At 42.0% G+C, this 19858-nt stretch overlaps 3 protein-coding genes across 3 annotated transcripts; all 3 read left to right on the top strand.

Annotated features, from left to right (window-relative positions):
* The first annotated feature begins 177 nt into the window (after positions 1-177).
* LOC148683960 (vomeronasal type-2 receptor 26-like) lies at positions 178-2031 on the top strand. Its single transcript, XM_088655972.1, has one exon. The coding sequence runs from the start codon at positions 965-967 to the stop codon at positions 1871-1873; it is 909 nt and encodes a 302-aa protein (XP_088512098.1). The 5' UTR covers positions 178-964; the 3' UTR covers positions 1874-2031.
* A 214-nt stretch (positions 2032-2245) lies between these two features.
* LOC118095449 (vomeronasal type-2 receptor 26-like) lies at positions 2246-6762 on the top strand. Its single transcript, XM_088654710.1, has 4 exons — positions 2246-2317; positions 3065-3292; positions 4394-4520; positions 5861-6762. Exons 1-4 carry the CDS (start codon positions 2246-2248, stop codon positions 6760-6762), a joined length of 1329 nt encoding a protein of 442 aa, XP_088510836.1.
* Positions 6763-8574: 1812 nt separating this feature from the next.
* Positions 8575-18485, top strand: LOC118095448 (vomeronasal type-2 receptor 26-like). The gene is made up of 6 exons (XM_088654709.1): positions 8575-8789; positions 9659-9950; positions 10636-11484; positions 14311-14538; positions 16052-16178; positions 17584-18485. The coding sequence occupies exons 1-6, from the start codon at positions 8575-8577 to the stop codon at positions 18483-18485; spliced, it is 2613 nt and encodes an 870-aa protein (XP_088510835.1).
* Positions 18486-19858: the final 1373 nt, after the last annotated feature.

The following is a 19858-nucleotide window of genomic DNA, read 5'->3' as shown; positions in this document are numbered from 1 at the left end:
AAGTGAACATGTGAAATAACTCCGGATATTTCCAATAATACAGAATGTGGTTCTCATTCTAGTGTGTTGCCTAAGAATTATCAGCATATATTGGCTCTGGCATTTGCAGTCAAGGAGATCAATGAAAACCCTCAGATGTTACTCAATGCCACCTTGGGCTTCTACATATATGACAGAGATGCATGCTGAGATGGACATTATTTTTGAGTGAGCATCATATCTTCCCTAAGAAATACACCCACTTGGGTTATTCATAAATCAGAAACAATACAATGTAAACCCTCCCTCAGAAGTACTTGTTCCCTCACTGTTCTTGTAATAATAATAATAAAAATACCAACACATTGTTTGAACAAACTAATACCTGGTGACAATGCATATGAAAATGTGACAAGAATAAACCATTATGAGGGAGAGCAGCTACAGACAGCCTCCTCCCATCTTAAGCACAAGCTCATCTCCCAGCGCCAGTGGGAGCGGGGAGGGGGATGTCTCCAGCAGGGAATCAGGAAGTAGAGGGCATGGCTCAGGTAGGTTAGCAGAGCCACGGCTCCGCTCAGGAGAGGAAGTGGGAAGCAGGGAAGGCGCAACCAGAAGACCGCTCCCGCCAACGCCGGAATTGCGCAAAAAGCGGCGGGGGCGGAGATTCAATGTTTCCAGGCTACTTTGTTGGAGGAAAACGCGGGAACCCCCATTCGGAGGTTCTGACCCAGACTGACAACATGTACATAGTACTGACTCTGCACTGTAAATAGTTTGCACTGAATAAAAGAATGAAAAGGCAACGTCGTGAGGAGTCTTTACTCTAGAGTAGCCGCCACCGCGCCTGTGACAACCATGTTCTAATGATTGCTGATATGATATTTGTGAATTGCTTTCAACACTTGGAAGCATGAAATGAATGCTATTATCTTCTCTTCCCCTCCACATCCATCTTTAGCTTATTTATGGCCCTCCTCCAGTGATGAATGATAAAACACCAGGGCTTTCCTTCTACCAGATGGCCCCCAAGGAAGACTGTCAGTATGCAGGGATTCTCTCTTTGCTCCTGCATTTCAGGTGGACATGGATTGGGGTCCTTACCTCTAACGATGAATATGGAGATAGATTTCTACAAACTGTGGTTCCAGAGTTTTCTCAAGGTGGTATCTGTTTTGCCTTCATAGAAAGAAGTCACACACACATGATTTTCACTGAAATTAATGACATGTTCAATCAGGGAGCAAAGCTACATGATAACATTATTGGCAGCAAAGCCAATGTAGTAGTGGCTTATGGAGAATCTCATAGTATTATGTTTTTGAGATGGTTTCCATATCTATCAGGGCAAGAGCACATGACAAATAAACAGAAAGGCATAGTGTGGATTGTAACAGCCCAGATGGAGCTGACTTCCATTGCTTATCAAAGGACCTGGGATATAGACATCCTTCATGGTGTTCTGTCTTTCACAATTCATTCCAATAACCCGCCAGGATTTCACCAATTTATTGACAGTAGAAAACCTCTCGAAACCAAAGGAGATGGTTTTATCGGACACTTCTGGCAACATGCTTTCAGCTGTGTGTTTCCAAATCCAGCGATGAGCAATGTGGATGGGGATATTTGTACAGGGGAAGAGAAGCTGAGTGATCTTCCTGGGCCGTTTTTTGAAATGAGCATGACTGGCCATAGCTACAGCATCTACAATGGCGTGCATGCCGTGGCCCATGCTTTAAATGCAATGTCCTCATCTAGACACAAATATCGAACAATGGCTATTGATGGAGGACTGAAGTTTCCAAAGCTAAAGTTGTGGCAGGTAATGGATTTGTGGGGAGAGAACCAAAAGGTTACATTGCTTGTTCCATTTTTTATATTTCTTTCCACATGAGCTAGAAACACACAAGACTCTCTTAAAAAGACCAAAGCTCAGAATATTTACTTTTAGTAATAAATTGATAAATAATAATTATTTTAACAGTTCCAGTTTCCCATGTCCATAAACTAATTCCAGTTCACCTTAGACCCTTTACAAAATGAACTAGTTCTGTTTACATTCAGTTCACCATTCAATTCAGATTCATCCAAATGATTCTTGAATTCTGAATGATACAAGCTGCTGTGATTAAGTATATAATATTTTTTAACACACTAAGAAAACTTCAAAACACGCACAGTGGAATGTGAGCAGTTAAATTTATTTCCCCACGTGATTATTATCTTTAAACTTAAAGACTCAAATTGCCTGAAGAGTGAAAAATATATGCAAGAAAATGAACTTGAAGATGAAATAGAAATACTTCAGAATTCTACCCAGAATGAACTTAATTCAAATGTAATTTTATGAACTGGTTCATTCCAAGCACTGAAAAAGAAAAACATACCATTCCTTTTATTCCCATTTCTCTTTCATTTTTTTCTGGATTCCTACACTGAATAGGCAATGCAATACTGAGAGGACCTATTCTTTATAAGGTACTATTTAACTGAAACTTAAATGAATTTATTATAAAGTTTCAAATATGTTAAAAGTATTGTCTTATTATCCATGGCACGGGGAAGGAACTGGATCTCGCTATTGGCAAATCAGTAGTTCACCCAATGCAGCAGACTTGACCTCACCATCTGTCAAGTGATAGGTGGTTACTTTAAGTCCTGCTTATGGCTGGGGTTAGCTCTGCTAGTGAATTCAGTGTGGGGAGCTCAGTAGCACAGCAGATCCTTCCAAAGTTGCTCTCACCTACCATCAACTGCTTGGTAATGACAGCAAACCTCCCTTGCCAATGACCAAACAGGAGTGCCACATTAGGACCCCACACCTGACATCACATATGACCTCAGGTGTGATGCAGGTGGATGTGACTTCTGGAAATGGCCTTATGGGCCTAACTGGGACCCATGCAGGATGTAATAGGCGCATGGGCTGGAAGTTCCCCAACTATGGTCTATGACATTGTTGGTCTGAAAAAAAAATGAAAACAGTTTTGACAAATAGACAACTGTCTTATACTCTGAAAGATCCAGAATACTGTTGTCTAATCACAGCCTTATCTAAACTTTTGTGTTTGCTTTTTCAATGTAGCTCCATCACTATCTAAGAGGTGTTTCCTTTAACAACAGCGCTGGTGATAAGGTTTCTTTAGACCAGAATGGGGAGTTAATTGCTGGATATGATATTATAAACTGGATTTTTTCTCCAAACCAATCCTTTCATAGAGTGAAAGTTGGGAAGATTGATCCACATGTTTTGCCAGACCAAGCATTCACCATCAATGAGAATGTCATAGCATGGCACCATTGGTTTAACCAGGTAGGCTCTTCAGATTACGTGACATTGTGATGTTCTGGGCAACATCAGACACACACACACACACCATCTCCAAGTCAGCATGCCTGATACCTATTCATTTGTACTCCAAATTTACTAGGCTTCAGACAAGCATTCTGTTTTTATACTAGGTTGAAGTCTTAATATGTGGGATAATACTGTTGAGCATCTACAGCTGGGATGGGCAACCTTTTTGAATATATGTTTCCACGTTTTCACATCGCATCACTGTGGTAATATTTGAAAGACTGAAACCACATTATAGTGGATAATTGGGTGGAAATAGACAATACCAACACACTCCTACAATTTCCAGCATTAGCATAGTGGCATAAATTAAGTACCTGTACATGTAACATAATTTCCATGTCTTCATTCCATAGCACCTTGATAGCATTTGAATGTCCATGGTAGCATACAAAATATTGCAAATAGGTGGAGGATCTTTCAGACCTAATTATAGGACTCCTTTCCCAGTCTGGTGGCAATTGAATGGATGTACATAGGTCATAGAATGCACCATCATGCTCCTATGATGTTCAACATTAACATGGTGGTGTTTGATTAAGGTATTCAACAATGGTTCAAGTTTCAGTTTCAGTTTCAGGATATATGTACATATAGATGTCCATAGGTGGATATATATACATATAGATAGATTTACATCTATCTACAGTCATACCTCGGTTTAAGTACGCTTTGGTTTGAGTACTTTCAGTTTAAGTACTCCGCGGACCCGTCTGGAATGGATTAATCCACTTTCCATTACTTTCAATGGGAAAGTTCACTTCAGGTTAAGTACACTTCAGGTTAAGTACGGACTTCCAGAACCAATTACACTCATACTTCAGGTTAAGTATGCTTCAGGTTGAGTACTCCGCGGACCTGTCTGGAACGGATTAATCCACTTTCCATTACTTTCAATGGGAAAGTTCACTTCAGGTAAAGTACGCTTCAGGTTAAGTACAGACTTCCGGAACCAATTGTGTACTTAAACCGAGGTACCACTGTATATCTATATCCATGTACATCTGAACTCATTTTTCTCAATATTAACGTTCTGCTCTTTCATTTCTGGATTAGGTTAAGCCTCTTTCTGTATGTAGTGAGAGTTGCCATCCAGGTTCTAGCAAGAAAATGAAAGAGGGGGAGCCATTTTGCTGCTATGATTGCACCCCATGTCCAGAAGGGAAGTTTTCAGAGCAGGAGGGTAAGAAAAATGCTGTGCAAAGTTATTGTGCAATTTGGCCAGAATGAAGAGGACACATCAAAGTGCAGCATCACAAAGCGAAAACAAATGAGAATGAGGAGGATGCAGCAGACTAAGTTATTCCTCCAAATTGCATAAACATAAATCCCAACATATTTCAAACACCAGACGTTCATTAGGGTAGCGTAAAAAAAATGTATATTTAAATATACATTTGCAATGAATGTTGTGAAAATGGTTTTCTAGCAAATCTTGTTTGGCATGTATTGGACTTGATTTGTGGTGCTATCAGTTATTCTCTCACACCTGTTATGTGCTCACGTGTTTCTTTAAGTCAAAATAAATTGCATATAAAATAACTGTCAATAACAGTATCTAAATGGAATATTCATTCACCAGCCAGTCAACAATCTTTAGGTAAAAAAAGGATTACATATGTGTTCAGGGATGGGGAATCTTGTGCAGATATGAGTGAATTGGGTCATCCTGCAAGCAAGTCACTGATTCTGCATCCAGTCCCCACTGAATAATACATAGAATACATAGGAAAGCGAACACAAATAAATGCAGAGAAACAAGCCGGTTGCTTGAGACGTGAGATTTTGGCATTAGATAAATAGAGCTGGTCAAATGAAATGGGCAAACTTTAGAGATCTAGCCATTCACAATGGCTTTCACCAGTAGTTCCCTCTGACAACCAATAAAGGTAGGCACGAGGTGTTCAATACTACAAAATAAGGGATTGTGTTAAGCCGTGTTCGGGCATTAACCTGAAACTGGGCTGAAACTATGGGTGAAGGTATGGGAATGGGTTTCTAACTACATTCAGTTGAATCCCCTTAGAAGCATTCATGCAAACAGTTGAGCATAGTTTTGTTGTGCTGCCTATCTTGTTACTTAACAGCTCATGAAAGTTATTCTTAGCATGTTGTAGGATAGCCACTGACTTCTGTGCTGGGATAGTCGCTTGTGGAAGATTATTCCTTATGTGACTTCTTTCTTTCCATCAATGTTACATAATGTGAGTGGAAGTGCCGTATCAATTGCATACCACTTATTCCACTTCAAAACAAAAGGAGAAAAGCCTCAGGAATGAACAAAGGAAATGATAAAAATGTAAATAAATATGTTGTTCGAAAGAACAATACCTTCATGAAGATGTAAGGTAATGAATTGTAACCTATTCCACCATCTCCTAACTGGACACATTTCAAAGGATTGACCTGCAAAGGATTCCCTAATATGTTTTTTTGTGTGTGTGAAAAAAACATTGTAAGATTAAAAAGTTACAATATGTTTGGTTTGTATGTAAAATTGTGGTTACCTAATTTGTTTTTCAGACATGAACGACTGTTCTACATGTACGGACAAAACCTATCCAAGCAACAGACAGGATTTCTGTATTCCTAAGGTCATTACATTTTTGTCTTACACAGAACCTTTGGGGATCAGTTTTACCTTTTTGGTCCTTTCTTTTTCTTTGATCACAGTTGTGGTGCTAGGAATGTTTACGAAGCACAATGACACTCCCATTGTCAAGGCCAACAACCGCAATCTCACCTACACTCTCCTTTGCTCCCTCCTGCTCTGCTTCCTCTGTGCATTACTTTTCATTGGCCAGCCTGGGGAGGTGACATGTCTCCTTCGACAAACTGCTTTTGGCATCATCTTTTCAGGGGCTGTTTCTTGTGTGCTGGCCAAAACCATCACAGTGCTTCTGGCTTTTATGGCCACTAAACCTGGATCTAGAATGAGGAAGTGGGTGGGGAAAAGACTTGCCTACTTCTTTGTTCTTTTCTGCACCCTTCTTCAAGCAGGCATTTGTGCTGTGTGGATAGTAACCTCTCCCCCATTTCCAGATGTTGACATGTGGTCAGTAACAGAGGAGATTGTCCTGGAATGTAACGAGGGTTCAATGACTATGTTTTATTGTGTTTTGGGCTATATGGGCTTCCTGGCAATTATCAGTTTCATTGTGGCTTTCCTTGCCAGGAAGTTACCTAACAGTTTCAATGAAGCCAAATTCATCACTTTCAGCATGTTGGTCTTTTGCAGTGTTTGGTTATCCTTTCTTCCAGCCTACCTGAGCTCCAAAGGTAAATACCTAGTTGCTGTGGAGATCTTTTCTATCTTGGCCTCCAGTGCTGGACTGCTGAGTTGCATCTTTGCCCCAAAATGTTATATTATTGTGTTGAGGCCTGAGCTGAACAGCAGGGAACAGCTAATAAGAAGGAAAGCATGAAGATATCTTTAACCCTATTCAGGCAATAAGGTTCATTGTTAAGTAAAAACATGGAAACAAGTGCCGTAGCTCCTCCCCTTCTGTACCTATTTACATTGCCCTCAATTCATGAAGGGTAAGTGTATGAATTAGAGAGTCTCCTATATCCATTGAGGTTTCCTGTGTATTTTACACTCCTGCTTTTCCAAGGTTCCTAATATGTTTATGATGATATGTTGTTGCTTGTCGGTTTCACTGCCTCCAGAGTTCCCTACAGAGCTATAGTTTAACTGCACAGGGAGTCCAAATGGAGAGGTCGAGAGCACAGTCTGTTCCATCTGTACAGTATCAGTTTCATTTATTGAAACTTGAGTACAAGATGTTTGCAGTTGTACATACATAAAACATTCAGAATAATTCCTAAATATCATTAATAGTTCTCCTCACCACAACCATGCAAAGAGTACACCACTAAAGTAGCCCCTGTGCCACGTGATTGTCTGTACAGTCGTACCTTGGATCCCAAACACCTTGGTACTTGGACGTTTTGGCTCCCGAACACCGCAAACCTGGTCTGCGAACGTTCTTTGGAACCCGAACGCCCGACGGGCCTTCCGCGGCTTCCTGCAGTCAATCAGAAGCCGCACTTTGGTTTCCGAACATTTTGGAAGTCGAACAGACTTCCGGAATGGATTCCATTCGACTTCCAAGATACGACTGTATAGTTCTTTGCCCTAGGGTTTCTCAAAGTTCTCAGTTCCAGTAGATTAACTGGCCAAAATTGCGGTTTCCTTCTTCCTGGAGCTGTTAAATTTTCTTTGGCTTTCCCTCACATTCTTGCCCCAAAGAAATCTCCATAGCTGCCTGCAGAGCATCATGAAGAAGGAATGTTGGGGAAATTGTGATCATATCTTCTTTCTTACTAACACCGTGGGGTACCTCTCCAATTCTCTCCCCTTTTCTACTGCAGGGCAATTCTACTTCATCTCCTGCCCCACACCACAAATCAAAATCCTGCCACCAGGCTTTGTCTGGAGGCACGTAATTTAGAAACCCCTGGCACAGCCCGCTCAAGTTGGTGGCTAGAAATCCCTCCATGCTTACTTCAAGCATCTCTGAAGAGCTTCATGGGGCTAAACAAAGTCATATGACTATCCCAGGTGACATGGGCTGCTTTCCCAAGCATTGGAAAGCACCCCACAAAGCCATCTGGAAGTACCCAAAGGGCAACATCACTGGCACTTTTTACATCACCCAAATCAGCAGGAGCCTCCTGCTCTCCTAGGGCCTGCAGGAACATCTCTTGGAGGTTTGCCTATGTGTTTCCCCCCAAAGAGGGAAAACTGTAGCATCAACTTGAACTGCTCAAGACGTGTTGCTGGCACTGTCATCCAATAAAACTGAATGTTGGAAAATCCATGCGAGTTAAAAGGAAGTATATTTTGGGGGGCCCGAAGTTTGAACTGCTATGGAGATCCCTTTCTATAAAACTACATGGGGGGGGGGCACCCTCAGTTCAGATGCCGCAAACAACTTCTTTTTTTTGCAACTCCATTCATGGAAAACAATATTAAGTTGATGATTACCTACTCCTGTAATTGAGTGATTGCCAAAGAAGAAGAATTGTGAAAAGGACTATAATTAATTCAACTTACTGGCAATGCTCCTCCCCGAGGAGTTTCAGTGGACAGAAGCAAAAGTAATAACACAGTGTTTGAAGGATAATATAAATATTCACTTTAATAGGAGCAGGGACTTCAAGGGGGGGGGACAAGGAACCACCTGTTTGAGTCTAAACACAATCTCTGTTTAGAGAGGAAATGTTTACTGAGGATGGTGACATTAGTAGTCTTGATACTGGTACTAATTCCTCACGTGGAATGCAAGCCTCACATTAACTGCATGGTAAGAGCTCCACACAATCCACTTCATGAGTATCATCAGTTGGGAGGTAACATAATTGGTGGCATCACTTCACAGACCTTCATAATCTCCAACAAGCTAACCTTCATTGAAGCACCTCCACCTGTGTCCTCTGAAGAGCTTGCGTAAGACCTTGTTGTTGTTGTTGTTATTGTTGATTGTTACAATTTCTGTTTCCATTAAGGATGTAAATTACTGTCTTTCCCCAAGTTTATCAAACAATTTTCATGTGGTGAACTTGAAAAACTAATTTAATTATATTCAGAATGGAGACAGATCAAGTTCATCTGGTTTTGACAATACTAGTGATGGCTTCCTCCACTTAAACATTTTAGAAACTACCATCAATGAGGCCAAAAATATTAATGGTCAGTGATAAGCTATCTTAATTTGTATTTCTTACCACTTGTTCTGTTTGATTTCATTTTCTTATACAATTTCAAAATGTCTTTGTAAGAGAGCTGGGGGTGTTTATATATTTGTATATAATAAGGAAGGAGATGCCAACAGTTTTACAAAACATGGAAGTTTCTCCTAATACAGAATACAATTCTAATTCTAGTGCAGTTATCACCACACTCTGAACATGTTGTTAAAATATAGATTTCATCTTAAACTGGTGCAGGTTACTTCACCAAGAACTTATAAAGTGTTCTGTACTCTGAGGCATTCTTAAGCAAAGATTCAGTAATGTCATAGAATTAGATATATATCAAGAATGGGAGTAGGTGTTCACATGCATCGAATACAGTCTTCTGAAAATGTCAAATTGTATGGTTCATGATAACACATGGAACTTTATTTTGGTAACTTATCAATAAAGTATATTGAGTGCATTGTTGTAAAGGAGAATACAGTTGTCTAATATTTGTGCAGCCTATGTAAGGCTAAGAATTGCCTAAAGAAAGTTTGTATATAAATATAATGTAAGGAAGGAACATAGTCCACATTTTACAATGTGTGGGATATCCTAATAAGCTGTACTTTTTTTTAGGGTAGTGCCTAAGAATTACCAGCACATCCTGGCTTTGGCATTTGCTGTAAAGGAGATAAATGAAAACTCTCAGATTTTACCCAATATTTCCTTGGGCTTCCACATTTATGACAGTTACTTCAATGCAAAGAATACCTATCATGCCACAATACAGCTTATGTCTTCAATGGAAAAAATAGTTCCCAACTACATATGTGACACCCACAATAAATTAATAGCAGTTGTTGGGGGTCTGGACCCTCTAATTTCTCATCATATTGCAACTGTATTGGATATCTATAAGGTTCCACAGGTAGGTTGTGTACATGTCACTATCTTTATGTGGAATATGGGAGTTCATCCATTTAAATGCTTATTATCACCACATAGGCAAAATGATGGGTTGGGAAACTGAAGTGGGTGAAAGCATGTAGGAAATATTTCTTTGTGTAGGAATGTCAAATGGAAGCTGAGATACAGATAATTATAAATGTGAGTGTTGGAAATATAACAGCACCTACAGAAGAAAGTAAATTGTCTAGTTATGACGGGTAGGTAGGTAGAAGGCAGGGACATCAGGAATAACTGCAGCCAGGGCCAATGACAGGCAGACCAATCCCCTAACTTGTTGTAAGAAAGATGGCAGGCAGGTATAGACTTTCTTAGAAAAGACAGGTTGGAAAGGCATTGCCCCATTTGCCCAACTGAAACAGCCTCCATTGAAACTATTAGAATCATAGAATCATAGAGTTGGAAGAGACCACAAGGGCCATCCAGTTCAACCCCCTGCCAAGCAGGAAACACCATAAAAGCATTCTTGACATATGCCTGTCAAGCCTCTGCTTAAAGACCTCCAAAGAAGGAGACTCCACAACACTCCCTGGTAGCAAATTCAACTGTGCTTGTAATTAAAAACTTATACTCCAACAGTTTGAAGAAAGACATTCTTTGTTCCAAAGTTGGGCTCCTATTCATTCATTCTTATTTCCTTTTTTAAGCTGATCTATGGCCCTGCTCCAGTGATGAATGATAAAACCACAGGCCTTTCCTTCTACCAAATGTCTCCTAAAGACGCTCTTCAGCATGCAGGCATTCTGACTTTGCTTCTCTATTTCAAATGGACATGGATTGGGGTCCTTACATCCAATGATGAATATGGAGAAAGATTTATGCAGACAGTGTTTCCAGTATTCTCCAGAAAGGGTATTTGTTTTGCCTTCATAGAAAGAAGCGACAAATTTACCGTTGTCACAGAAATGTATGAGAAGCTAAGTGAGGGAGCCAAAATAAATGATAAAATCATTGACAGCACAGCCAATGTAGTAGTTGCTAATGGAGAATCCTATCTCATTGTGTATTTGAGGTGGCTACCATATGCCTCAGAAAGAGAATGTACAATAAATAAAGTGTGGATATTAACAGTTCAGATAGAGCTCACTTCAATGGTGTTTCAAAGAACTTGGGATACAGACATAGTCCATGGTGTTCTGTCCTTCTCTGTTCACTCCAGTGATCTGCCAGGATTCAAGACATTTATTGAAAGCAAAAGCCCATCAAGCACAACAGGAGATGGCTTTATCAGGGATTTCTGGCAGCAGGCCTTTGGCTGTGTATTCCTAAGTGTAGATGGGGACAAGGTGAATGGAGATATTTGCACAGGAAAAGAGAAGTTGGAAAGCCTTCCTGGGACATTTTTTGAAATGAGCTTGACTAGCCACAGCTACAGCATCTACAATGCTGTTTATGCTGTGGCACATGCTTTACACTCCATGTCTTCATCTCGACTGAATCATCACTCATTGGTTGATGGAAGGGGGATGAACCTTCAGAATCAGCAGGTGTTGCAGGTAAAGGGATGAGGATCCTCCTGTTGGAAGGCTAAATACCTCTCAGAATATATAACAATATGCTCCAATGAGATCCTTCTTGTGGGCTTCCTGTTGACATCTGGTTGGGCATTGCAAGAACCATACGCTGCACTAAATAGGCTATGGAGTGATCTAGTAGGTTTCTGTTGATTATTTTTGGTAAAAGGTCTCCTTCGGTAAAAGGGACGCGGGGGGTGCTGTGGGTTAAACCACAGAGCCTAGGGCTTGTCAATCAGAAGGTTGGCGGTTCGAATCCCCTCTACGGGGTGAGCTCCCGTTGCTTGGACCCTGCTCCTGCCAACCTAGCACTTCGTAAAGCACGTCAAAGTGCAAGTAGATAAATAGGTAGTGCTCCAGCGGGAAGGTAAACGGCGTTTCCATGTGCTGCTCTGGTTTGCCAGAAGCGACTTTGTCATGCTGGCCACATGACCTGGAAGCTGTACGCCGGCTCCCTTGGCCAGTCAAGCGAGATGAGTGCCGCAACCCCAGAGTCGGTCACAACTGGACCTAATGGTCAGGGGTCCCTTTACCTTTACCTTTAAAAGGTCTCCAGAAACTCTTCCCTTCCTCTAAGTTACATGTTCTTTTTCATGTTACTGTGAGCAGGCTCTGAGACGATAGAATTGTAGAGTTGGAAGGGACTACTAGGGTAATCTATTCCAAGCCTATAATCTACTTTAAGAACTGTATGCTGGACCAGGGAGGGTTTTTGACTGATCTAGCAGGTCTCTTTTTATTCTGTCTAATAAAGGTCTCCCGAAACTAGGGTTGCCATATTTCTAAAGTTGAAAATCTGGACACAAAAATTGTTCAGATTCCCCCCCCCCCCGCAAAATTATTGAGCACTAGTGTCATTCAGCCCGTTAAGTAAACGGGCGCTAGCCGGGCGGGAACGGAGGGGAAGCCCTGGCCGGCGGCAAATGGCGAAAAGCCCCCGCCGCGCCGCACTTCGGCTCGGGGACTGGCTTGGTGGCGGCAGGAAGAAGGGGAGGAATTCCTCCCCTTCTTCCCGCCACTGCCAAGCCAAAGCCGGCTTCCCTCGGTGCCTGCTGCTGCTTCGGCTTCCTTGGTGAAGGCGAGCAGGCGGGCTGTCTGCCTGCTTGCCTTCACTGAGGAAGTGCTGCTGCCGCTGAGTCAAAGCGGCAGCGGGCACTTCCTCAGCAAAGGCAAGTGGGCAGACAGCCCACCTGCTTGCCTTCGCCAAGAAAGCGCCCGCTGCCGCTTCGGCTTCGTCGGCGAAGGAGCGCTTCTCTCCCCCGCCGCCTCACTGCGCACCTCCAGCATGAGACGGGGCTTCGGAGACCGAAGGGGGGATTGCGTGTGTGTGACGCCCGCCTGCTGCTCGTCGCTGGGGGGGGGGTGCAGCCGGGAGCGGCGGTTGGCAGCTGCAGGTAAATGGTAGGCAGAGGGGGGGAGCGCACAGTCTCTGCATCCAATCCCTGTGTCTGTGGGGCACATGTGCAGTAGCACGGACACAGGGACTGGATGCAGAGACACTTACACTTTATTATATACGATTGGCAAAGTTGTTGATCATTTTAGCCACTTTCAGAATATTCCACCCGTAAACAATTCCGAACCTAAGGTAGACCTACCCCAAACTAATTCTCTCCTTTCCATCTTCTTTTTCTATATTAGTGTTAGCATGTTCTGAGATAATAGAATGGTAGATTTGGTAGGAGTCACTAGGGTAATCTATTTGCCCAACATGGGGCTAGAACTCCCAGCCCTGTGACTAGGAGTCTCATGCTCAACTGACTGAGCTGCTTCCCTCTTTTTCCACTGATGAACTTAAAATATACACATTATACTTCTGCTGCTATACATTTACTAATTCATGCTACCTCTGATTCATGGTGCCTCTTGGCTCTCAGAAACTGTCACAACTACATTGTGAGTCCGGTAAGAAGAGTGTGTATTTGCTGGTAAGAGGGTTTCAGATTCAGTAATGTTGTGTAGAAGAGACAGGTGTCATTTAGAAGAAGGTGTTGTCCAGTAGAAGATAGAACCTTTGGAACTCCACAACTACAGCCAGAATCCAGTTTACTAAGGGCAGCTCTACTATGGTTTTTGACCATACTGAATAAGTTTTAAAGGTAAAGGGACCACTGACCATTAGGTCCAGTTGTGACCGACTCTGCGGTTGTGGTGCTCATCTCACATTATTAGCCGAGGGAGCCGGTGTACAGCTTCCAGGTCATGTGGCTGGCATGACAAAGCCGCTTCTGGCGAACCAGAGCAGCGCACGGAAATACTGTTTACCTTCCCGCCATAGTGGTACCTATTTATCTACTTGCACTTTGACGTGCTTTCGAACTGCTAGGTTGGCAGGAGCAGGGACCAAGCAATGGGAGTTCACCCCGTCACGGGTATTCGTACTGCTTTCCTTCTCATCGGCAAGCCCTAGGCTCAGTGGTTTAACCCTCAGCGATGAATAAGTGCTAAATTAATTATATATGGTGAAAAAGGCGATTGATACATCAAATATATTTGATACCTAATTTAAAGTGCACTCTTTAACCTTTAAAACACTAAATGGCTTTAAATTAAGAGTGACTGGCCAAAAGTGCAAAGTGAGGCCTTATGTGGCAGGATCCATCAGGGCAGCAGATCCTGATGTTTGTATTTCTTTCCCCTTTCCTCCTAATGTATATCTTCTCTCACCTGGTGCCATTTTGGGGTCCTGCAATTCAGAATAGGAGGTAAATGGGTTGCTTCCACCCACAGGAGATGTTTGCATGACTTACTGTGAATGATTCCACAGAAATACAGCCTCTCCTAAGCTCCTTTTCTTTTTCAACTCAGCTCCATCACTTTCTGAAAATTGTCTCCTTTAACAACAGTGCTGGAGACAAGATCTCCTTTGACCAGAATGGGGAGCTAGTGACTGGATTTGATATTATTAACTGGATTATTTCCTCAAACCAATCCTTTCATAGAGTGAAAGTTGGGAGAATGGATTCCCATGGTTCTCCAGACCAAGTGTTCACCATCAACAAGGATGCCATCACATGGCACAAATGGTTTAATCAGGTAGGATTCAGTTGTGAACTGCTTGGGAAAACCATTCAGTTTCATCGAATGGACAATTTGCAGCCCATGACAAATACCGAGTTTTGATTAGAAATGATACAACTTATGTAGAAAGTAAGACTCAAAAAACTTCTGCACTGTTTCCTTTGCTGTTGAATATATTAAATGTAGTGCAAAGAGTAAACATATGTTTGTGCTAGTTTGATTACACACGCAATGCCACAACAGGCAACTAGATGTCTATGAGAAGACTGAAAGCAGGACCTGAGTGCAGTAGTGTTCTCTCCATTTGCAATTTCTAGTGATAGGAATAATAATAATAATAATAATAATAATAATAATAATAATAATAACAATAATTTATACCCCACTCATCTGGCTGGGTTTCCCCAGCCATTCTGGGTGGCTCCCAACAGAATACTGAAAACATGATAAAAGATCAAGCATTAAAAACTTCCCTAAACAGAGCTGCTTTCAGATGTCTTCTAAAAGTTATGTAGTTTATTTCCTTGTCATCTGATGGGAGGGCATTCCACAAGGCAGGCACCACTACTGAGAAGGCCCTCTGCCTGGTTCAGACGATTGTTGCTTCCAACAGTTGTGGTAGAAATTTGCTAGTAGCCCTTGATAGGCTTATCCTGCATTAATTTGTCTAATCCTCTTTTAAAGGCATCCAGGCTTGTAGCCAGTGCTAATTTTGGCTGGCGAATTTTAGAGTTTAATTATGTGTTGTATGAAGAAATACAACCTTTTGTCATGAATATTCCAACATTTCGCATCAGTGTATGATATTTTGGCTTTGATGACTTTGGTTGTTCTTCTCTGAACTCTCTTCAGTTCATCAATATACTTTTTGAGGTGCAGCAACCAGAACTCTTCTGAACATTCCAACTGTGGTTGGAATGAACATTCACTCACTGTGGTGTAGTGGTCAAGAGCAGTAGACTTGTAATCTGGGGAACCGGGTTCGTGTCTCCGCTCCTCCCCATGCAGCTGCTGGGTGACCTTGGGCTAATCACACTTCTTTGAAGTCTCTCAGCCCCACCCACCTCCCAGAGTGTTTCTTGTGGGGGAGGAAGGGAAAGGAGAATGTTAGCCGCTTTGAGATTCCTTCGGGTAGTGATAAAGTGGGATATCAAATCCAAACTCTTCTTCTCACATTATATTTGTGACTGAACACGAATGAGACGTTTGGGTCACAGTGTGTACTTCACTTAAGATATTGATCAAGTGTGCAGCAGCTGTGAAAAAGGCAAATTCTAAATTAGGAATCATTAGAAAAGGGGTTGGAAAAAAAACAACCCAGCAATATCTTGTTGACAGTATTGAAACCTATGGCGTGACCACACTTGGAATACCTGGCACAGCCCTGGTTATTTCACATCTCAGAAGGATGCCAGATGAAGTTATGGAAGAGTGGTCCCAGTTTGGTTTCAGTTATACATGAAGATCATCTTAAGAATTTGAGGCTCCTTCTCAAGATAATCATTCTAGTCTTTCACTTCCGAATTAGGCCCAGCCTCTTTCTGTATGTTCTGAGAGTTGCTATCCAGGTTCCAGCAAGAAAGTGAAGGAGGGAAAACCGTTTTGCTGCTATGATTGCATCCCATGTCCAGAAGGAAAGATTTCAGACCAGAAGGGTAAGAAATAGAGTGAACAAAGTTGGGAAAAGTTTGGTCATGATCAAGGAAACACATTAAAATTTCAGCACCACAAAGCAGAAGAAAAAGTGAATGTAATAGATGCAGAAGACTTGGTCCAAATAGTATACATGCTAACCCCAATATATTTAAAACACGGCCTGTTCATCAGGGCATTATATTAAAAGGTGTAGAAATTCCTATGAGTTTCATCCTGTTGGGGTTCATCTGCACACATACATTCAATTCTTGTGGTGTCCAAAAACAAGTAAAGATGATGTTATATTATGAGATGGGATAAAAACCCTTTCCTGGTATACTCCTCTGTGATATATATATATATATATATATATATATATATATATATATAATCACTTTGGAAATGAAAATGAGCAAAGAAATCGCCTAGACAGGCACATTATGTGACCCATGAGAGCAGCTAAATAATCAGACTGAACAATGGTGATGGGATAAAATAAGGCCAATTCTTTATTTTCAGCAGCAGGCATGGCAAGGGTTGGCATAGCATTTTGTCCCAGGGTCGGTTCATCATTCCACAAGCCCCATGTTGATGGAACGGATCCACTGGGTTTGGATTGCTCCAAATCTGTATGGCAGAAGTCGGCTAGTGTTGAACCTTGTCATGGGACACAGAAGCAAGCAAGGTCTCACTGGGGGACCAGAGTGCAGATTCCAACCAGGCAGATACCAAACACACGCTTGGGTTTGCCATGGTCAATCCTCTCTTCAGGCCCCTTATGAGGGCCCCCTATACTATGTTGATCCTACCCAATGCCATTTCCGCCCTCATACAAACAATATAACTCTGCCTAACCATGGAAAGCCATAATTCCATTGAGGGAAAGGTGAAGAAAAAACCCAACCAAGTGCCAATCAGGCTGAGGGAAAAGAAATCCTTTCCAGCCCTCTCAAGCAAAATGGCTGTGATCTCCAATTGAAGAAGCCTTATACAGGATTTCCACTCCTCTCTGCAGCAAGGGCTCATGGGACAGCTTTTCCCCATGAGCCCACCAAACACAGAAGATACTGGGCAGAACCTTGCCCAGTATTTTGGTGTAATCTTTGGGCCACTGACCAGTCAGACAAAGGTGTCCCATGCTTATTGGCCACAGAACAGGGCTCCTAAATGTGAATAGTCTTTAATCTTAGCTCACTGCCTTGCAGATTCATAGAGCTCTGAAATACATGAGATCATAAGATTTCCAGAAAGGTAGATGGCAATCCACATAACCAACTCCTGCCCTTCCATATTTTGAGAAGTCTGACACAAAAGGAATATCCTAATATGAATGGATTATTTAGGTGTAGAAGAGAAAACCTTGCAGTATGCTTGTGAGATGCCTGGAATCAATTTGAAATGAAGCCCATGCCTTTTGTTTTTCAGACATGAATGCCTGTTCTACATGCACAGCAAAAACCTATCCAAGCAAAACCAGGGATTTCTGTCTTCCCAAGTTCATTTCCTTTCTATCGTATAAAGAACCACTGGGCATCAGTTTAGCCTTCTTTGCTCTTTTCTTTTGTCAGATCACAATCTTGGTGCTGGGAATATTTCTGAAGCACCACAACACTCCCATTGTCAAGGCCAACAACCGGAACCTTGCCTATACTCTCCTTATCTCAATCCTGCTCTGCTTCCTTTCTGCATTGCTATTCATTGGACATCCTAAGCAGGTGTTGTGTCTCCTCCGACAAACCACTTTTGGCATGATCTTCTCTGTGGCTGTTTCTTGTGTGTTGGCAAAAACCACTACTGTGGTTCTTGCTTTCATGGCTACCAAACCAGGCTCCAGGATGAGGAAGTGGGTGGGGAGAAGACTTGCCAATGCTGTTGTTCTTTCCTGCTCCCTTATTCAAGCAGGCATTTGTACTGTATGGCTGATCACCTCACCCCCATTTTCCGATGTTGACATGCACTCAGTTACTGAAGAAATTATATTAGAATGCAATGAGGGTTCTATGACTATGTTTTACTGTGTTTTGGGTTATATCAGTTTCCTGGCCATAATCAGCTTTGTTGTGGCGTTCTTTGCCAGGAAATTGCCCAATAGTTTCAATGAAGCCAAATTCATTACTTTCAGCATGTTGGTATTTTGTAGTGTTTGGCTCTCCTTTATTCCATCCTACCTGAGTTCAAAGGGGAAATATATGGTAGCTGTGGAAATCTTTTCTATCTTAGCCTCTGGTGCTGGACTCCTAGGTTGTATCTTTCTCCCCAAATGTTATATCATTGTGCTGAGGCCTGAGCTGAACAACAGGGAACAGCTAATAAAAAGGAAGGTCTGAATAATCACAATGTCTTTGTGTTCTGGTATTTTCTGCCACTCAGGAAATTTTGTGTATGAATTATCACTCAGAGCGTTATTGTATTGCTAGAGAAAGCCTCATCTGAGTTAACATATGCCTTTATTTTCCTTACATCACTGGTGTGCAGGATGGGTTCAATAGTGGGATTTAAAACACAACCCCCCCAAAAAATACCCCACCCTATATTCTACCCTCTTCATAGATGTAAAGTAAAGCACATTTTGGCAGTGAGGGTCATATTGATGTTCAGCAGGGATGCATTGCTTAATCATCTATCTTGTTGGCGAGTGCTCCTTCAGCTCTTAAATGTAGAATATCAAGCTAGACCTGGGTTTTCCAATCTTCCAACTGTTTTTGGACTACAATTCCCATCATCCCTGATCACTGCTCCTGCTAGCTAGGAATGATGGGAGTTGTAGTCCAAAAACAGTTGGAGACCCAAGCTTGGGAAACTTTGAGGCAGACCAACCTTTGTCCCAGCATGATTCCTGAGCTGTGTGTCTGCTGCTGATCCATTCTATATCGTTATCTGCATGAATAAAGGTATATTTCTTATTTACAAGCAAGAGCCTCTTGCTGCTTTTGGTAAAGTTGGGAGCCAGGGCAGAGAACTTGATGTGATCAGTTTCTCTCAGAAGTTTCAAATTCATCGTACAGTTGCATGCATCATAACAAATAGCAATTTGCATCAGGTTCAGTCAAAACCCAAACTAAATCTAGTCAATTTGAAGGAGATACGGGCTTCAACTTATTCCAGTGGGAGGCAGTCTGTGATCACCCCAGGTCAGACATCCCAGCGTGAGCCAGGCCTCTCTGGGGGTGGAGTGTCAGGTGGGAAGAAGGAGCTTTAGCTGCATGCACCTGCTTTCCAGTAAGGGAACACACACACAGAGTCTAACTGAGCAGGATTTAACCCTCTGCTCTGTGGAGAATTAAATCCTTCACCCTCCAGGGATCTGCTTCATCATCATGTTCCCCACAGAGAACAGTTTTCTTTCCATGCACTGCATCATTCCCAACTCATGTGTTTGAGTTCCAAACTCAAACTGGATCCCTTCCTACCCAACTATGTGGAAGAGAAAACTCTCCCCCCCCCCCGATATAACAAACATTGTTTCTTCAGCAATTCCCATTCGGAGCACCAACTTTAAATTATTGATCACCCTCTCTGATAATTATGAAAAGGACTGTAATTAACTCCTTGCTCCCTGAGAATTTGCTATGGTCAGAATCAAAACAATTCCCACAGTCTAGAAAGATTGATATACAAGAAGATTTAGATATGCTACTAGAGAATATGAAAAGACGGTGATTCACCTGAGTCTCCTGAAATGGAATAGGAGATTGTTTAG

Source organism: Zootoca vivipara, chromosome 12, assembly GCF_965207765.1.
Source record: "Zootoca vivipara chromosome 12, rZooViv2.hap1.1, whole genome shotgun sequence".
Classification (NCBI taxonomy): Eukaryota; Metazoa; Chordata; class Lepidosauria; order Squamata; family Lacertidae; genus Zootoca; species Zootoca vivipara.
This window is presented reverse-complemented; position numbering and strand designations above follow the sequence as displayed.